The following is a 19,847-nucleotide window of genomic DNA, read 5'->3' as shown; positions in this document are numbered from 1 at the left end:
CCTCCAGCTCTGGTGCACCTGTCGTTGCTGCCCATCTTTTCTGGGACGGTGATGGCCCGTACAACATGTCATAGACAGACGATGCTTGCAGGGTTACCCAACCACATAGCGCCGGGCGGCCAAACTGACGTTTCTTGAAGGTATGTAACTATCAATGGAGCAGCAAATTCAGGGTGAGTCGTCAGGCAAATACGACGCTACTACCAGCTACCAGCACTTGTTGCTGCTGCGCAGAACTACTGCGCATCATCGGGCGAGAGATAGTGGCCGAATTGCCAATAGGAAAGTATTGGACCTAATTTTCTGAACATAATTAACAATGGGAAAAAAATGGTAACCAAAAAATCTTGTAAGGGACAATGAGTTTACAACTCAATTATAGTGGCAATGGCAGTTCGGAGCGGGAGGACGCGGGAGGAACTGATGAGACAGGTGAACACGACTTTGCGCTTATAAAAGCTGGGGTTTTGGGATTGATTTTTGTCTTAGCCACATGTGGGAATTTGTGCCTTCTGCATGCACTTTGGAGGAAGCGCAAGATGAATACAAGGACCCAACTGTTCCTTCTGCACCTGTGTTTTGCGGACCTAGTGGTCGCTTTCTTCCAAGTCCTACCGCAGTTCTGCATGGAGATTACGCACCGGTTCCGGGGCTCAGATTTCGTCTGTAGGTCGGTGAAATATCTTCAGGTGGTTGGGATGTTCGCCTCCACATACATGATAGTGGCCATGACCATAGATCGGTACCATGCGGTCTGCAAACCCATGGTGTCGTTCTTGAAGGGTTCTTTTAAGAGGTACGTCGCCATAGGCGCAGCGTGGCTGGTCTCTCTGGCTTTCAGCACTCCGCAACTCTTCATCTTCTCTCTCCAAGAACTAGAGGACAACCTGTATGATTGTTGGGCGACATTTATCGAACCTTGGGGTTCTAAAATATACATCAGCTGGATTACTTTATCAGTGTTTGTTCTCCCGGTTATCATCTTGCTGTACTGCCAGATTAAAATATGCACGGGGATATACTTTAACATGAAGAGAAAGGCGCTCCAGGCTTCCACGAGCGACAGGCGCACGGGCACCAAAGGGGTCTCGAGCGCGATGTTGAAGACGGTCAAAATGACATTCGTCATCATTATGGTCTACTCGATATGCTGGAGCCCCTTCTTTGTGGTCCAGTTGTGGTCTGCATGGAGTCCCAGTACAGCGCCCACAAATGGTAAATTCGATTTTATTTGTGTACCTGCTTGTCATTTTACTACATTGTTAGGAGCACAGGTATCTAGAAACCACAGGTATCTAGAAGCCACAGGTATTTTATTTTTTTTTTTTTTTTTTTTTTTATTTCACCTTTATTTAACCAGGTAGGCTAGTTGAGAACAAGTTCTCATTTGCAACTGCGACCTGGCCAAGATAAGGCATAGCAGTGTGAACAGACAACACAGAGTTACACATGGAGTAAACAATTAACAAGTCAATAACACAGTAGAAAAAAAGGGGAATATACATTGTGTGCAAAAGGCATGATGTAGGCAAATAATTACAATTATGCAGATTAACACTGGAGTGATAAATGATCAGATGGTTATGTACAGGTAGAGATATTGGTGTGCAAAAGAGCAGAAAAATAAAAATAAATAAATAAAAACAGTATGGGGATGAGGTAGGTGAAAATGGGTGGGCTATTTACCAATAGACTATGTACAGCTGCAGCGATCGGTTAGCTGCTCAGATAGCAGATGTTTGAAGTTGGTGAGGGAGATAAAAGTCTCCAACTTCAGCGATTTTTGCAATTCGTTCCAGTCACAGGCAGCAGAGAACTGGAACGAAAGGCGGCCAAATGAGGTGTTGGCTTTAGGGATGATCAGTGAGATACACCTGCTGGAGCGCGTGCTACGGATGGGTGTTGCCATCGTAACCAGTGAACTGAGATAAGGCGGAGCTTTACCTAGCATGGACTTGTAGATGACCTGGAGCCAGTGGGTCTGGCGACGAATATGTAGCGAGGGCCAGCCGACTAGAGCATACAAGTCGCAGTGGTGGGTGGTATAAGGTGCTTTAGTGACAAAACGGATGGCACTGTGATAAACTGCATCCAGTTTGCTGAGTAGAGTGTTGGAAGCAATTTTGTAGATGACGTCGCCGAAGTCGAGGATCGGTAGGATAGTCAGTTTTACTAGGGTAAGTTTGGCGGCGTGAGTGAAGGAGGCTTTGTTGCGGAATAGAAAGCCGACTCTTGATTTGATTTTCGATTGGAGATGTTTGATATGGGTCTGGAAGGAGAGTTTAGAGTCTAGCCAGACACCTAGGTACTTATAGATGTCCACATATTCAAGGTCGGAACCATCCAGGGTGGTGATGCTGGTCAGGCGTGCGGGTGCAGGCAGCGAACGGTTGAAAAGCATGCATTTGGTTATCTAGAAGCCACGGGTATCTAGAAGCCACAGGTATCTAGAAGCCACAGCTATCTAGAAGCCACAGGTATCTAGAAGCCACAGGTATCTAGAAGCCACAGGTATCTAGAAGCCACAGGTATCTAGAAGCCACAGGTATCCAGAAGCCACAGGTATCTAGAAGCCACAGGTATCTAGTTTAATCACACTGATTGGCCTCCAGTTCCATTGATTTGCATGACCTTTCCCATTCCTTCTGTGGATTCCTGTAGTGCTATTTTTATCATGCCATATCTCCCCCCCCCCCCCCCTCTCTCTCTCTCTCTCTCTCTCTCTCTCAGGTCCACTGTTTGTCATCATCATGCTGCTTGCCAGTCTAAACAGCTGTACCAACCCCTGGATCTATCTTTACTACAGCTAGGAGACACTATGTTGGACTAGCTCTGGCCCAGGGCGCTGCTTTCAGCTTCACAGAAGGCTCAGCATCAGCAAGACGACCATTTTAGCTCTCAGCAGTAAGCAAATGTAATGTATGTTCTGTCAAGATAATATTCTATAAGAGGTGCAGGAACTGGAGCAGTAGAACATTTGAGGTGTCTTTACATAGATATCTGTATGTTCTCTGTTTTGTGTAATGCAACAATAAAACACGTCTGTACACGATTTGAATAATTCACTGAACACGTCTGAATGTATCTATCTACTAATACAAACATTATTTTAAAACCCTGGTGCAACACTCTGCTCAGGAGGAGTGTAAATGTTTCCTGTAGGTGGGGTCATGTGGTTGTGCTGACTGTGTTTCCTGTAGGTGGGGTCATGTGGTTGTGCTGACTGTGTTTCCTGTAGGTGGGGCCATGTGGTTGTGCTGACTGTGTTTCCTGTAGGTGGGGTCATGTGGTTGTGCTGACTGTGTTTCCTGTAGGTGTGGTCATGTGGTTGTGCTGACTGTGTTTCCTGTAGGTGGGGTCATGTGGTTGTGCTGACTGTGTTTCCTGTAGGTGGGGCCATGTGGTTGTGCTGACTGTGTTTCCTGTAGGTGGGGTCATGTGGTTGTGCTGACTGTGTTTCCTGTAGGTGGGGTCATGTGTTTGTGCTGACTGTGTTTCCTGTAGGTGGGGTCATGTGGTTGTGCTGACTGTGTTTCCTGTAGGTGGGGTCATGTGGTTGTGCTGACTGTGTTTCATGTTGAACATTACTCTGCTCAGGAGGAGTGTAAATGTTTCCTGTAGGTGGGGTCATGTGGTTGTGCTGACTGTGTTTCATGTTGAACATTACTCTGCTCAGGAGGAGTGTAAATGTTTCCTGTAGGTGGGGTCATGTGGTTGTGCTGACTGTGTTTCCTGTAGGTGGGGTCATGTGGTTGTGCTGACTGTGTTTCATGTTGAACATTACTCTGCTCAGGAGGAGTGTAAATGTTTCCTGTTGAACACTACTCTACTGTTGTGTTGATTGCCTCTGCCTTCTCGACCAGGCCTCCCGTGAGACTCTGTGTCTCAAATGGCTTTTCCTGGTTAAATAAAGGTGAAATAAAAAGTTCCACAGGGAAGTTAAATAATTCAGGGGTTTCTGGGAAAGCACACTGTCAAAGGAATAACTCCAATGACTGACATATGCTTGTGCTCTCTCCCTTCTAGCTTCAAACAAAATGGTATGACACATGCAGGCAGGGTTGGGGAGTATCTGATTACATGTAATCTGATAACCATCAGTTACCTTACCGGCAATAATATTGTAATCAGATTACAGATGCTGTTGAAATACTAGATGGTTACGTCTTCCATTACTTTTAAATTCAAAAAGGATGTTTGCAGGAAAAAATACATTATGACACCTTTATGTTTCCTCAATGACATTCAATTGTAAAAATACGCAAGTTAAAGTTTGTTTCACCTGTGCAAGTCTGACTACCAATCAGAGAGCACTATGATGACACACCAAATGATGACCACCAATCAGAGAGCACTATGATGACACACCAAATGATGACCACCAATCAGAGAGCACTATGATGACACACCAAATGATGACCACCAATCAGAGAGCACTATGATGACACACCAAATGATGACCACCAATCAGAGAGCACTATGATGACACACCAAATGATGACCACCAATCAGAGACTACTATGATGACACACATTTGATGGATCCATTTTGTCTTCTTCTAATGCCTCTTAAAGGGAAAATAATCAGATGACATTACTGAGTTTGGGCAATCCAAAGTTACATTACTGATTACAATGTTGGACAGACAACTAATAACTGTAACGGATTACATTTAGAATGTAACCCACCCAACCCTGCATGCATGCTATTGACAGTTTGGTAACACTTTATGTTAAGGTCCCTTAATAAACAATATAGAAACAGTTTGTAAAGAGATGACTTAGCACTTATTCATCATTATTCCTACATTTGTAAATGTCATTAAGAAATCTCTAAATAGTCATTTACGCATTTATAAACGTTATTTTAAATCATTTATTAACGATTTATGAGATCATTCATAAATTGTTTCATCATAGTATGTTAATAACTAGTCAATTATGAATCATCTACAACTAATGTACTTATTTGTCAACCTAAGTTATTGTCAACATAAGATTATTGATCATGTATTTGTTAATGGTTGATTAATGGTTTGACTCAGCATATATTTACATATTTATAAATGTATTTATATACAGTATGTCATGAATGGTATATTTATTCATTGTTAATGAGTACATTTATAAATGTGAGAACATTTACTTACTAATACCTCAGTTGATGATTAATTTAAATCCTTATAAACTATTTACTAATTATTAATAAGCTATTTTGCAGCCCCTAATCTAATGTTGTGAATCCAATGAGTTGCTTTAGCATTACCTAGCCTAGCATGCTGACGAAAAATGCAGTTTAATGAAAAACGAGCATTATTTAAATCTTCTCAGTTTTGTGGCTTGGATAATGGGATAATTAGGAGTACAAGCAACACCTTCTATTCACGGATTGACATACGTTTTTCAAGTCAAAACCCTCATCCGTCCCTGAGGTGAAAACATATTGGACAGTTATGATTTGAAGGCAGACTGAACTTCAAGTTGAGTCTTGGCTAACTAAACACAGTAACATAGAGGACCAGTCTAAAGTCTGGACACACCTACTCATTCAAGGGTTTTTCTTTATTTTTACTATTTTCTACATTGGAGAATAATAGTGAAGACATCAGAACTATAAAATAACACATATGTAGTAACCAGAATAGTGTTAAACAAATCAAAATATATTTTATATTTGAGATTCTTCAAAGTAGCCACCCTTTGCCTTGATGACAGCTCTGCACACTCTTGGCATTCTCTCAACCAGCTTCATGAGGTAGTCTTTTGATTGCTACTGTATATAAACTACTACTGTATATAAATACATAGATAAAAATGTATATAAATGGTGAGTCAAACCATTAATCAACCATTAACAAATGCCTTATAACTAATCTTATGAGTTGACAATAACTCCTTTATAACAATGTTGTTATGATTGCTCCTGGATGTGGTTTTTTTCATGGTCACTTACTGTGAATTTCAGACTGCCTGAATAACAGACCATGAAATGACAAACACAAGACGATCTATTCTCTTCCCAAACGTTTATCCATCTTGTAAACATGCAGACAATAGAACAAAGGACTTGATTACAAATTGCCTGTGAGGAAGAGAAATGCCTTTCATGTTCACTTTGAAAGCTATCATCATACTTCAGCAAGGGTGTGGTATATGGCCAATATACCACGGCTAAGGGCTGTGTCCAGGCACTCTGTGTTGCGTTGAGCTTCAGAACAGCCCTTAGCTGTGGTATATTGGCATGAGGGGGTGTGGTACATGGCCAATATACCACGGCTAAGGGCTGTGTTCAGGCACTCTGTGTTGCGTTGCGCTTCAGAACAGCCCTTAGCCGTGGTATATTGGCATGAGGGGGTGTGGTACATGGCCAATATACCACGGCTAAGGGCTGTGTTCAGGCACTCTGTGTTGCGTTGCGCTTCAGAACAGCCCTTAGCTGTGGTATATTGGCATGAGGGGGTGTGGTACATGGCCAATATACCACGGCTAAGGGCTGTGTCCAGACACTCTGTGTTGCGTTGCGCTTCAGAACAGCCCTTAGCTGTGGTATATTGGCATGAGGGGGTGTGGTATATGGCCAATATACCACGGCTAAGGGCTGTGTCCAGGCACTCTGTGTTGCGTTGCGCTTCAGAACAGCCCTTAGCCGTGGTGTATTGGTCATATACCACACCCCCTCATGCCAATATAGGATATGTAGTATGGCTTGTCCAACGGGTTTCATAACCACTACCTGCATTCACATAATGACTGTACTTTGTCTTTAAGGGGGCAGGCTGCGTTTCCTACATCCATCTTTGGGCTTTGAAATGAATTCTATCTACCCATCGATTCTTAAAGAATATTACTTAGGAATGACCTATGAGTTTAGTTTAACTGTCGTACTCTATCAGAACCCAATCGAAAAACTTGTTTTACTCCAATATTTGTAAACAATGCAATTGTAAACAGTGTATAGCCTCAAAACATGGTTAAACATATAGTTCTCCCTCAGCTTTTTACCAAAACAGTGGTGGGGTGCTGCTTTAATATAGTTTATAAAGACCCACTGTTCCTAAGACATGGCTCCTACATGTTACTGTATGTGCTGTACTGTAGGGTTTCTTCTACAGGTTACAGTTAGATTACCGCGCCTGTCACTCACCTGCCTTTATAGAATTAACTGAAGGTATATTACCGCGCCTGTCACTCACCTGCCTTTATAGAATTAACTGAAGTTATATTACCTCACCTGCCTTTATAGAATTAACTGAAGTTAGATTACCTCACCTGCCTTTATAGAATTAACTGAAGTTAGATTACCTCACCTGCCTTTATAGAATTAACTGAAGTTAGATTACCTCACCTGTCACTCACCTGCCTTTATAGAATTAACTGAAGTTAGATTACCACACCTGTCACTCACCTGCCTTTATAGAATTAACTGAAGTTAGATTACCACACCTGTCACTCACCTGCCTTTATAGAATTAACTGAAGTTAGATTACCACACCTGTCACTCACCTGCCTTTATAGAATTAACTGAAGTTAGATTACCACACCTGTCACTCACCTGCCTTTATAGAATTAACTGAAGTTAGATTATCTCACCTGCCTTTATAGAATTAACTGAAGTTAGATTACCGCGCCTGTCACTCACCTGCCTTTATAGAATTAACTGAAGTTATATTACCTCACCTGCCTTTATAGAATTAACTTAAGTTAGATTACCTCACCTGTCACTCACCTGCCTTTATAGAATTAACTGAAGTTAGATTACCTCGCCTGTCACTCACCTGCCTTTATAGAATTAACTGAAGAACATGTTGTTCATTTACTTGATGAACAAGCCTCAATTAGCCTTGATGGACACCGACTGAGCATTCAATACAAAATCAATTAAGAGACTTCTCTCCCAGCCAATCAGTCCCAATTACAGATGATTTCTAATGAACAATGACGGGAACACCTGTCAGCAACCACAGGTTTGTTTACTTGGCTCGTCTTGTACTGCAAACAAACACTCAATTTGGACTCTTCATTGGCTTCTATGGTTCAGAGTGGTTACTGTGGGGCTTTTGTGTCTCCATGGCAATTGTAGGCTAAGCTATATTAGTATGTCTTGGGAGTGGTGATGGCCACTCCTCCCCATTGACACTGTAGTGGTTCTAAGTGTGCTTGTGAGCGAGCGAGAGAGACAGAGAGAGACAGAGAGAGAGAGAGACAGAGAGAGAGAGACAGAAAGAGAGAGAGAGACTGTAGTGGTCCTCAGACCCTTCTTTAGTCCCTCTGTGATCAGACATGTCATCCTCTATCTCCAGGAGAGATCAACAGCTGTGATCAGACATGTCATCCTCCATCTCCAGGAGAGACCAACAGCTGTGATCAGACATGTCCTCCTCCATCTCCAAGAGAGATCAACAGCTCTTTGATCAGACATGTCATCCTTCATCTCCAGGAGAGACCAACAGCTCTGTGATCAGACATGTCATCTTCCATCTCCAGGAGAGACCAACAGCTGTGATCAGACATGTCATCCTCCATCTCCAGGAGAGATCAACAGCTGTGATCAGACATGTCATCCTCCATCTCCAGGAGAGACCAACAGCTGTGATCAGACATGTCCTCCTCCATCTCCAAGAGAGATCAACAGCTCTGTGATCAGACATGTCATCCTCTATCTCCAGGAGAGACCAACAGCTCTGTGATCAGACATGTCATCTTCCATCTCCAGGAGAGATCAACAGCTGTGATCAGACATGTCATCCTCCATCTCCAGGAGAGACCAACAGTCAGGCTTAACATGAAGCTTGAGTGATCGTTAAAGAATGCCCTGGTATGTCCATCTAATCCCTTCACATACATTAAAAGCACAGTCTCAGAGATAGATTGGATGTCTTCATGTGGGCATCCCAAATGGCTCCCTATTCCCCACATAGGGTTATGGTCATAAGTAGTGCACTATAAAGGGAATAGGGTGCCATTTGGGACATACCCATGGTGAATGAATTGGATGTCTTCGTGTCTCATCTCCTCCACCCTCGGCGGGTCGGTAACAACCGGATGCATCTGGTTTTCAGGGGAAATAGGAAGAGTCTGTGAACCGACTTCCGCTTTAGGACGTCAACAAGGCGACACTCCATTTTAACACCTAATCCACATTTATTGGATTGGTTCAACAGTGCAGAAGAGAACCTCCCCCGACAGTACATTCTTCTCATCAGGACCAGAGAGAAACGCCCGCTGCGGCAGGTTACTGATGTGCATGAAACACGTGGAACAGCGCCATGACTCAATTGAACCAATAATGATCGTGTAAATACGTCCAGAAAACACTTTTTTTTCTCTTTCTGGAGTCATTTTTCTCAAATGAAAATCAAAAAACGACTGACCTGTTCTGACAACACCAGGCATAATACATGTTTATACTTTAGACTCGAGGTGATTAGTAGCTTGCCTTCAACTACTAGAAGTATGCTCTATGTTTGAATGGACGTAACACAGTGGATGGATGCTTCATTTAGCATTAGCCTTTCACAAACAACAACACCATCAAAAGACTTCTCACTCTGAAATGAAATTAGACTCTAAGTGCAGAACAAACAATGGCCCCCATTAAGTCTGTTTGTTTAGAGTCTTGACTGATGCGTTGGAATAATGCTAAACACCTCATTTATTCACACGAGTCGTTCAGGCAAGTGCAGTCAGAGAGCGTGTTCCAAATGGGCCAGAGTAGTGTGTTACACAGCCCCTTTGGGAAGCAGACCAGGCCTCGGGTCCCAGGGATGGAAGGCGTTTCTCTCAGGGGATGGAGGCAGAAAGATGCAGGGGTGAATCCTAACGAATGTTGACGTAGTCGTGCAGCGATGTCACCGGGAGACTAAGTGAACATTTGGCATCTAATGATAGCCTTTAGAAAGGTCAGTTATGACGAATGCATCAGCATATAATTATCATTGATAAAACCTAACAACCACTTGTCTTTTGTTATGACTACGGCTACAATTAAAGTAAGTGCTTTTCTAGGGCAAAAAGTCAGTGCTTAGATGTTCAGTTCAACCATACCTGGAGTTCTCCCTGTATCCACACAAACCCTGTGAATCGGCTGCTGCTCCAAAAACATGGATCAATGAGTTAGCAGCTAACTGTCCAAAACGGCCTGAAATAACTTCACAGTTCTGAAGTTTCCAATAAAAACAATATTTCCAATAAAAACAACCAATAAAAAAAATAGCTTTCTTAATCAACCAGAACATCAACAGTTACATGTGGCTGCTAATCAAAGTTAGCTGGCTAAGTTAACAATCCTGCTGTCTGAAATACCCCGCTGGGTTGGTGCAGTGCAGACATTACGCCTGCCCGATGGCAGGTTGCATTCTGCATAGGATCTAGGATACAAACAGGATGAGACTATCACTTGGCAACAGACAGAGCTGAGAGCATTTTGAGGGCCATGTTCTAATGTAATATAAAGTTCATTAGATGTGTTGCGAACACAAAGGTACTGCATTGAAACACACAAGCACAGCAATTAACATCTGGAATTGAATAAATGTTGTTTTCCTATCACCGACATGATTGGTTGTTGTGTCCTTGTATTTGTGCTGCTGCTACATTCTATTGGACAGAGACAGAACAAGGGCGTGGGCCAATCATCTAGAGCCAAAGACAGGACCTATAGGCCAATCTTTACATTATCGAAGTCAACCTATATGATTTTAAATCGTCAGTGAAGTCCCAAGCTTCTTCATTACTGCTCAAAAGTTCTTCTCGGATATCAATAACATTGCTGTGAAGTTGACTTTGTAGCATTGCAGACTAGTAATCAATCAGTCATCTCAGTGTACATGCTGTTCTTTTTACCCGAGATCAATAAACTGGGAAAGTGACAATGTCGTGTGTCTTCAGAGTGGCTCTGTGAGGCGTGTGACGTTTCTCTTATAGATCTCAGGTCCAAATTACAGCGTGTCGTCTCCACTGTGATTAGAGCTCCCTTCATCTCACAATAGTCTACAAGCAGCCCTTCCTACAAGCAGCCCTTCCTACAGGCAGCCCTTCCTACAGGCAGCCCTTGCTACAAGCAGTCCTTCCTACAGGCAGCCCTTGCTACAAGCAGCCCTTCCTACAAGCAGCCCTTCCTACAAGCAGCCCTTGCTACAAGCAGCCCTTCCTACAAGCAGCCCTTGCTACAAGCAGCCCTTCCTACAAGCAGCCCTTCCAACAAGCAGCCCTTCCTACAAGCAGCCCTTCCTACAAGCAGCCCTTCTATTCTATTCTGCTTTATGTATCTGCTATATCTCTCTACTGTTGCTCCTTTTGGAATGCTAGTGGTTGCTCACATTATGTTTCACTACAAGTGAAATGAAACGGTCAGTTCTGGTTTGAGGTTACGCCACGTTCATAACAACTGTGAACTCGGAAATCTCAGACTTCAGTGCGTTCAAAACATCTGTGAATTTGGATTAAAACGAGCTCCGAGCTCTGGGAAAAATAGTTTTGAACGGTCGTTCAACTCGGAATTCCAAGTCGGGAACTCAGGCCTCTGAAGCCCGGGAACTCAGGCCTCTGAAGCCCGGGAACTCAGGCCTCTGAAGCCCGGGAACTCAGGCCTCTGAAGCTCGGGAACTCAGGCCTCTGAAGCCCGGGAACTCAGACCTCTGAAGCCCGGGAACTCAGGCCTCTGAAGCCCGGGAACTCAGGCCTCTGAAGCACCGGGAACTCAGGCCTCTGAAGCACGGGAACTCAGGCCTCTGAAGCCCGGGAACTCAGGCCTCTGAAGCTCGGGAACTCAGACCTCTGAAGCCCGGGAACTCAGGCCTCTGAAGCCCGGGAACTCAGGCCTCTTAAGCCCGGGAACTCAGGCCTCTGAAGCCCGGGAACTCAGACCTCTGAAGCTCGGGAACTCAGGCCTCTGAAGCCCGGGAACTCCATAAAATATAAGGTCAAATCATAATGTCAGCGATCCACAGGTAGGAAGGTCGGAGCTCCAGAAAGAGTCGGAGCTAGACCCCCCCCAGCTGCATAAAGCTCCAACATGAAGCTCACTGACGTCATGATTTGACCCCCCCCAGTTGTCTTGAAAGCACCATCAGCTTCATCATGACACGTGTGATGTCATTGCATTGATAAAAGGGTTGCAGGTAATGTAAGCCATTTCCATCAAGAAAGAGGACCGCAGTGTTGCATTTTCAGTGATGAGAAATCAGTTGACCATTTAATTTCTTTATGGAAAGAAGTAGAGGACGCCCAACCAATGGGAGTCAAGGAGCAACCAGTTACATCATCAAAAAGGTGCAAAGCTTGTTTAACATTCAAATATATGATTTTATTTGAGAAAGTATTAAAAGCTTGACGTTTCGGCCTTCAATGGTCTTCACCAGAACCGGTTCATTTATCAGAACCTGTCTATTTAAGGAAATTGCCGAAGACCCGAAACGTCAAGCTTTTAATAGTTGCTTGGATAAAAAATATATTTTGAATAGTGAGCAAGCATTGCACATTTTCCTATTCAACCATTTAATTAGAACCAAGAAGATGCACCTAAAACGGTGTAGTCGTCTCAGTCACTCGGATACTTACGTACCGCAGGCTGCTTGTTATTATCCAAATAAACATAAAACATTAGTGAAAAACACCTTTTTATACATTAATAACCAGTAAGGATCCGTATGACCGCACAGTAGATTTGATATGATATACGAATACTATACCATTGAATAAAACAAGCAGCCATCTGTAGCACAAGAATAGGGAATATCACGTCCCTTAAAACGCTCCAAATTACACCACTAATATTGACAATATGTCAGTCAGTGATGTCGAAACATGAAACAGTAGTGCATCGTGCCAGGGCCTGTCCTAAAGACACAGTGCCACCTAGCGGAGACAAACGGAAGAGCTAGAACGTGCTGTAGAACAGATTGTAGCCTTGGCCAACGCTCTTTGAGAAGGGCTTCACTACTAGTAAGTAATATAACTCTGGTGAAACATGTAAACAGATAATAAATAAGTACAAGTGATTGAGACTGTAATAACCCTGTAATAACCCTGTAATAACCCTGTAATAACTAGACAAAATACATCTCATTAGAAAGACCGTTGTTAATGGAAACAGAGCACTAAGGTTAAGACATCAGAGCAACGCAGAAGTAATATAGTCCTCTAGTAATTTCTGCTTTTCTTTTAAAACAACGTTGCTCTTCTTCAGATGTGCCATCTCGCTCTCAAGCGATCGTATTTTAGCCATGGTACTTTCCTCTCTCCTATCCAGCTCCATGATCTTGGTGTGGAGGCTGGCTGTCTTCCTCCACAGCTGTTCCTGGTCCGTGTCCTGTTTGGAGTAGGAGTGCTCGTACACAGAGATGTGTCCCCCCTCCTCGGGGCCCTCCTCCCGGTCTCCCACCCACTCCTCCCTCCGCAGCTCCAGAGGGAAGATCCTAAACGTCTGACCGAGGGCCACGTGGAGGGCGTCCACCGTGGCTTCACATTCAGAGAAACGACCGACAGGGACGACGGATTCACAGCAGAGCACAGTCACAGTGGAGTCCAGTGTATCCAGCTGCTGCAGTGTCTGTGTCTCACCAGACAGGTTCAAGCATGAGGCTGTCAGTATCCCACCACTGTCTCCAGATAGTTCTCTGTTCACCTCACACACTGCAGCCTGGGTCTCTGAGAGCATCACCTCCCCCAGGACCATTTCACTAGGAGTAGAGGCCTCTGTGTCTGAAACAAGTGGTCTTTCATATAACAGTGTAGTGACCGTAGATTCACTGGCATCCTCAGGGTTAGGGACAGGAGTGACACTCACCATGACTGGTTCCACTCTGACTGTCCTTTTCAGAATCAGAGGTGTATTCTTGCCAGGAGGGGAGGGGGAGCGGATGAGTTCAATGTTGGCGTTGCATATCCTGGTTTTGGGCTTGGTGGTGTTCTTACTGGTGGAAACGGTTTTATCTTCGTCCTGGGGGGAAAGACTGATGATTAAACACAAACAGAAATCATGCTGTCATAATATAGCCGTGTATAGTGCTGTAATTGATGTATTTTTATTTGGGGGGATTTGTGTGTTATTTTGTATTATTAGGTGAACTGCATTGTTGGATCTAGAAATGAAAGCGTTTCACTGTAAAATATGTTGTACGACCGATACAATGTGATGTTGCACTTTAATCAATTCCAGGGATGGTTCAATTCAAAATCAAGGCAGTCAACTTAAAAAACAATTCAAAATCAAGGCAGTCAACTTAAAAAACTATTCAAAATCAAGGCAGTCAACTTAAAAAACAATTCAAAATCAAGGCAGTCAACTTAAAAAACTATTCAAAATCAAGGCAGTCAACTTAAAAAACTATTCAAAATCAAGGCAGTCAACTTAAAAAACTATTCAAAATCAAGGCAGTCAACTTAAAAAACTATTTAAAATCAAGGCAGTCAACTTAAAAAACTATTCAAAATCAAGGCAGTCAACTTAAAAAACTATTCAAAATCAAGGCAGTCAACTTAAAAAACTATTCAAAATCAAGGCAGTCAACTTAAAAAACTATTCAAAATCAAGGCAGTCAACTTAAAAAACTATTCAAAATCAAGGCAGTCAACTTAAAAAACTATTCAAAATCAAGGCAGTCAACTTAAAAAACTATTCAAAATCAAGGCAGTCAACTTAAAAAACTATTCAAAATAAAGGCAGTCAACTTAAAAAACTATTCAAAATCAAGGCAGTCAACTTAAAAAACAATTCCAAATGTGAAAAAACAGCATCTATTTTCAACGACTTCTCAGTAAACTGAGGAGTAGAAGCTATTAATTTCAAAACTTTTTTTTCCATTGTTGAATTTTAAATTAAAATAAATTCCTGAATCGACTGGCTTCACATTGAATTGACCCCAGCCCCGATGAATCCCAAAGAAAATATCCCCACACAATGCTTTGTACACTGCAATGACGATCAGCGTAAAATGCATGATCAAACTAATGTGAAACTCTAATAGCTGTCACTATTCTGGAAATGTGCATTAAGACTTCTGCTAATTGTGTTGGGTGTCACAGAAGGGGTGTCTGTCTACTTACATCGTGTGTGTGAGGGAAGATGGTAGGGAAGGCCGTGTGTTTCAGGTACCGGATCCCCCATCGCAGGTCAAAGCAGTCCTCAGTGAAATGTTCACTACACAGGTACTGGTGTCTGCTGGGGGTCCACTCCTCTCGCTTCATGTTGTCTACCCATATCTGCAGCCTGACCTCATCTTGCAAAGGGAACCTGTGTGAGGAGACAATACAAACATGTTGTTAAGACAGCTACATTTGTTGACATGCCCTAATTCAATTTGTCAGCCCCATCCAAATGATCAAGATTACATACAAAGCATTGCTTCTGTAACGTTACTAGTGTTTCAGCCTAGGCTGAAGACCAAGAAACACAATAACAACAAATGCAGCACCAGTCATTCGTCAATTGTTAAACACAAACGTAAACAAAGGAGGCTTTGTGTTTTTCTATGACAGCTAACTATTTGTTCTGAGGGCACTGCTGGATACACAACGCTAGCCAGCAACCAATATGAGCATGCTCGTTAAGCTAGCTAGGAGTAGGACTGTATCTGCACATAGAAACGTGATGGGAAAATAATAGATACCGTACGGGTAAAAGCTTATTCTCTTGTTTTCTTTAGAGGGTGTTCCTCCACGATTTTTGCAAAGTTTTACAGCACAGTAACGGGGCATATTTCACCTGAAAATACATTAAACGTCTGTACGCGGAAGTCTTTCGGTCTTCCTCTACTCTATGGCTGCGGCACGTAAGTTGTGGCTCAGTGTCCAAATGACACTGCCCTCTTGCGCTTGGCGGTGGAACTGCCATTCTGCATTTAGATGTTACAGTTATTTACAATCACTTTAGCACTAATTTCGGAACCTTGATGTCATTTTCCAAAACTCTATACACAAAACACAACCAATGTCAAAATGCAAACTTTTCAAAACTCTAACACTTTTTTCCAATTGCTTGGATACAATACACATAAAGCTAAGATCATTTGTTCATTGAACTAAAATGACCTGTTCAAAATGACACAACTTAACATCAAAGTATTACCATTTCAAAATGCAATTCACACATTACATCTGAAATGACTGTCTATTCACACATTACATCTGAGATGACTGTCTATTCACACATTACATCTGAGATGACTGTCTATTCACACATTACATCTGAGATGACTGTCTATTCACACATTACATCTGAGATGACTGTCTATTCACACATTACATCTGAGATGACTGTCTATTCACACATTACATCTGAGATGACTGTCTATTCACACATTACATCTGAGATGACTGTCTATTCACACATTACATCTGAGATGACTGTCTATTCACACATTACATCTGAGATGACTGTCTATTCACACATTACATCTGAGATGACTGTCTATTCACACATTACATCTGAGATGACTGTCTATTCACACATTACATCTGAGATGACTGTCTATTCACACATTACATCTGAGATGACTGTCTATTCACACATTACATCTGAGATGACTGTCTATTCACACATTACATCTGAGATGACTGTCTATTCACACATTACATCTGAGATGACTGTCTATTCACACATTACATCTGAGATGACTGTCTATTCACACATTACATCTGAAATGACTGTCTATTCACACATTACATCTGAGATGACTGTCTATTCACACATTACATCTGAGATGACTGTCTATTCACACATTACATCTGAGATGACTGTCTATTCACACATTACATCTGAGATGACTGTCTATTCACACATTACATCTGAGATGACTGTCTATTCACACATTACATCTGAGATGACTGTCTATTCACACATTACATCTGAGATGACTGTCTATTCACACATTACATCTGAGATGACTGTCTATTCACACATTACATCTGAGATGACTGTCTATTCACACATTACATCTGAGATGACTGTCTATTCACACATTACATCTGAGATGACTGTCTATTCACACATTACATCTGAGATGACTGTCTATTCACACATTACATCTGAGATGACTGTCTATTCACACATTACATCTGAGATGACTGTCTATTCACACATTACATCTGAGATGACTGTCTATTCACACATTACATCTGAGATGACTGTCTATTCACACATTACATCTGAGATGACTGTCTATTCACACATTACATCTGAGATGACTGTCTATTCATTTCATTACAATGATCTAACTATCAGATTGATACAACTGCTCAAAATGATGAGTAACTGTTGCGTTACTCTTAATGCATAGTTTTATGGAAACTGACAAACAATATTCCATGTTTAGATCATGAAAGTTTCGGGATAATGAGATCCATTGACACCAATTACCGTGGAACATGAACTAATTGGACTACATTATCTATGGATGTAATATTTCATCATCATTCTTTATCAGACACTGTCTCTATGGTCCCATGTACCACTTTTCCAGACCATGTTTTCAGATTTAACATTACTGTACACTCACCAGCCACTTTATTAGGTACACCTATCTAGTACTGGGTAGGACCCCCTTTTGCCTCCACAACAGCCTGAATTATTCACGGTGTTGTATGTTAAGAGATGCCCTTCTGCACACCACTGTTTTAAACAGCTGTTATTTGAGCATTTGTGGCCTTTCTGTTAGCTGGAATGAGTCTGGACATTCTCCTCTGACCTCTCTCATTAACAAGGTGTTTTTGACCACAGAACTGCCGCTCACTGAATGTGTTTTGTTTATCACACCATTCTCTGTAAACTCTAGAGACTGTAGTGTGTAAAAATCCCAGGAAGGCAGCTGTTTCTGAGATGCTGGAATCACCATGTGTGGCATCAACAATCATACCACGGTCAAAGTTGCTTAGATTACGCATGTTTCCCATTCTAATGTTTGGTCGAACAACAACTAAAGCTCTCTACTCTATATACTCTATATATTGAGTTGCAGGCAGCCACATGATTCGCTGTTCGAATGTAACCTTCCTTGATGGGCTAAATCAGGTCTGTAGAGCTGTAGACCTATGTCATTGTGTGGGATAATGTCAGGTTCCACCATGCTCAAATGGTGCAAGCATGGTTTCAGGCCCATCCACAATTTACCACCCTGTACTTACCCCCATACTCTCCTTTCCTAAAAACCCGATTGAGGAATTTTTCTCCACATGGAGGTATATGAAAGGCGCCCTCACGAACAGGCCACCCTTCTCCAGGCCATGGATGACGCATGCAATGACATCACGGCAGACCAGTGTCAGGCCTGGATTCACCATGCAATGACATCACAGCAGACCAGTGTCAGGCCTGGATTCACCATGCAATGACATCACTGCAGACCAGTGTCAGGCCTGGATTCACCATGCAATGACATCACTGCAGACCAGTGTCAGGCCTGGATTTGCCCTGCCCGAAGATTCTTCCCAAGAGGTTTGGCTAATGAAAACATCCATTGTGATGTGCATGAGAACCTATGGCCAAATCCACAAGACAAGGTTGAGGGAAATTTAGAAGTACAGTAGTCAATCCTTTGTTTAGCTTTTTACAGTAAGCCAGGTGAGGAACACTGCAGTTGATGTTTTACAGTAAGCCAGGTGAGGAACACTGCAGTGATGTTTTACAGTAAGCCCGGTGAGGAACACTGCAGTGATGTTTTACAGTAAGCCCGGTGAGGAACACTGCAGTGATGTTTTACAGTAAGCCCGGTGAGGAACACTGCAGTGATGTTTTACAGTAAGCCCGGTGAGGAACACTGCAGTGATGTTTTACAGTAAGCCCGGTGAGGAACACTGCAGTGATGTTTTACAGTAAGCCAGGTGAGGAACACTGCAGTGTTGTTTTACAGTAAGCCAGGTGAGGAACACTGCAGTTGTTGTTTTACAGTAAGCCAGGTGAGGAACACTGCAGTGATGTTTTACAGTAAGCCAGGTGAGGAACACTGCAGTGATGTTTTACAGTAAGCCAGGTGAGGAACACTGCAGTGATGTTTTACAGTAAGCCAGGTGAGGAACACTGTAGTGATGTTTTACAGTAAGCCAGGTGAGGAACACTGCAGTGATGTTTTACAGTAAGCCAGGTGAGGAACACTGCAGTGATGTTTTACAGTAAGCCCGGTGAGGAACACTGCAGTGATGTTTTACAGTAAGCCCGGTGAGGAACACTGCAGTGATGTTTTACAGTAAGCCTGGTGAGGAACACTGCAGTGATGTTTTACAGTAAGCCCGGTGAGGAACACTGCAGTGATGTTTTACAGTAAGCCCGGTGAGGAACACTGCAGTGATGTTTTACAGTAAGCCAGGTGAGGAACACTGCAGTGATGTTTTACAGTAAGCCCGGTGAGGAACACTGCAGTGATGTTTTACAGTAAGCCAGGTGAGGAACACTGCAGTGATGTTTTACAGTAAGCCAGGTGAGGAACACTGCAGTGATGTTTTACAGTAAGCCAGGTGAGGAACACTGCAGTGATGTTTTACAGTAAGCCAGGTGAGGAACACTGCAGTGATGTTTTACAGTAAGCCAGGTGAGGAACACTGCAGTGATGTTTTACAGTAAGCCCGGTGAGGAACACTGCAGTGATGTTTTACAGTAAGCCAGGTGAGGAACACTGCAGTGATGTTTTACAGTAAGCCAGGTGAGGAACACTGCAGTGATGTTTTACAGTAAGCCAGGTGAGGAACACTGCAGTGATGTTTTACAGTAAGCCAGGTGAGGAACACTGCAGTGATGTTTTACAGTAAGCCAGGTGAGGAACACTGCAGTGATGTTTTACAGTAAGCCAGGTGAGGAACACTGCAGTTGTTGTTTTACAGTAAGCCAGGTGAGGAACACTGCAGTGATGTTTTACAGTA

At 42.7% G+C, this 19,847-nt stretch overlaps 2 protein-coding genes across 3 annotated transcripts; one reads left to right on the top strand and one right to left on the bottom strand.

Moving 5' to 3' along the window:
• Window positions 1-359: 359 nt before the first annotated feature.
• On the top strand, window positions 360-3,809 carry LOC110500987 (arg8-vasotocin receptor-like). Its single transcript, XM_036958462.1, has 2 exons — window positions 360-1,215; window positions 2,731-3,809. Exons 1-2 carry the CDS (start codon window positions 360-362, stop codon window positions 2,808-2,810), a joined length of 936 nt encoding a protein of 311 aa, XP_036814357.1. The 3' UTR covers window positions 2,811-3,809.
• Window positions 3,810-11,792: 7,983 nt separating this feature from the next.
• On the bottom strand, window positions 11,793-15,982 carry LOC110490628 (THAP domain-containing protein 5). 2 transcript variants are annotated; one of them, XM_021564085.2, is made up of 3 exons: window positions 15,608-15,982; window positions 15,045-15,231; window positions 11,793-13,938 (listed from the first exon to the last, which is right to left on the bottom strand). In XM_021564085.2, the coding sequence occupies exons 2-3, from the start codon at window positions 15,183-15,185 to the stop codon at window positions 13,111-13,113; spliced, it is 969 nt and encodes a 322-aa protein (XP_021419760.2). In that variant the 5' UTR covers window positions 15,186-15,231; window positions 15,608-15,982; the 3' UTR covers window positions 11,793-13,110. The 2 variants fall into 2 exon arrangements, with proteins under 2 accessions (XP_021419760.2, XP_021419759.2); XM_021564084.2 differs by having other exon boundaries at window positions 11,797-13,938; window positions 15,613-15,982.
• Between the last annotated feature and the right edge of the window lie 3,865 nt (window positions 15,983-19,847).

The sequence above is a fragment of the Oncorhynchus mykiss genome, chromosome 21, assembly GCF_013265735.2.
Source record: "Oncorhynchus mykiss isolate Arlee chromosome 21, USDA_OmykA_1.1, whole genome shotgun sequence".
Classification (NCBI taxonomy): Eukaryota; Metazoa; Chordata; class Actinopteri; order Salmoniformes; family Salmonidae; genus Oncorhynchus; species Oncorhynchus mykiss.
This window is presented reverse-complemented; position numbering and strand designations above follow the sequence as displayed.

Bases quoted from the DNA above. Each gene is read 5' to 3' on its own strand.
- LOC110500987 (XM_036958462.1), top strand. From the start codon at position 360: ATGAGTTTACAACTCAATTATAGTGGCAATGGCAGTTCGGAGCGGGAG. The intron at 1,216-2,730 runs GTAAATTCGATT...TCTCTCTCTCAG, and splicing joins CAGTACAGCGCCCACAAATG to GTCCACTGTTTGTCATCATC.
- LOC110490628 (XM_021564084.2), bottom strand. From the start codon at position 15,695: ATGCCCCGTTACTGTGCTGTAAAACTTTGCAAAAATCGTGGAGGAACA. The intron at 15,232-15,612 runs GTACGGTATCTA...CTCCTCACACAG, and splicing joins AAGAGAATAAGCTTTTACCC to GTTCCCTTTGCAAGATGAGG. The intron at 13,939-15,044 runs GTAAGTAGACAG...CTTTCCCCCCAG, and splicing joins TCTTCCCTCACACACACGAT to GACGAAGATAAAACCGTTTC.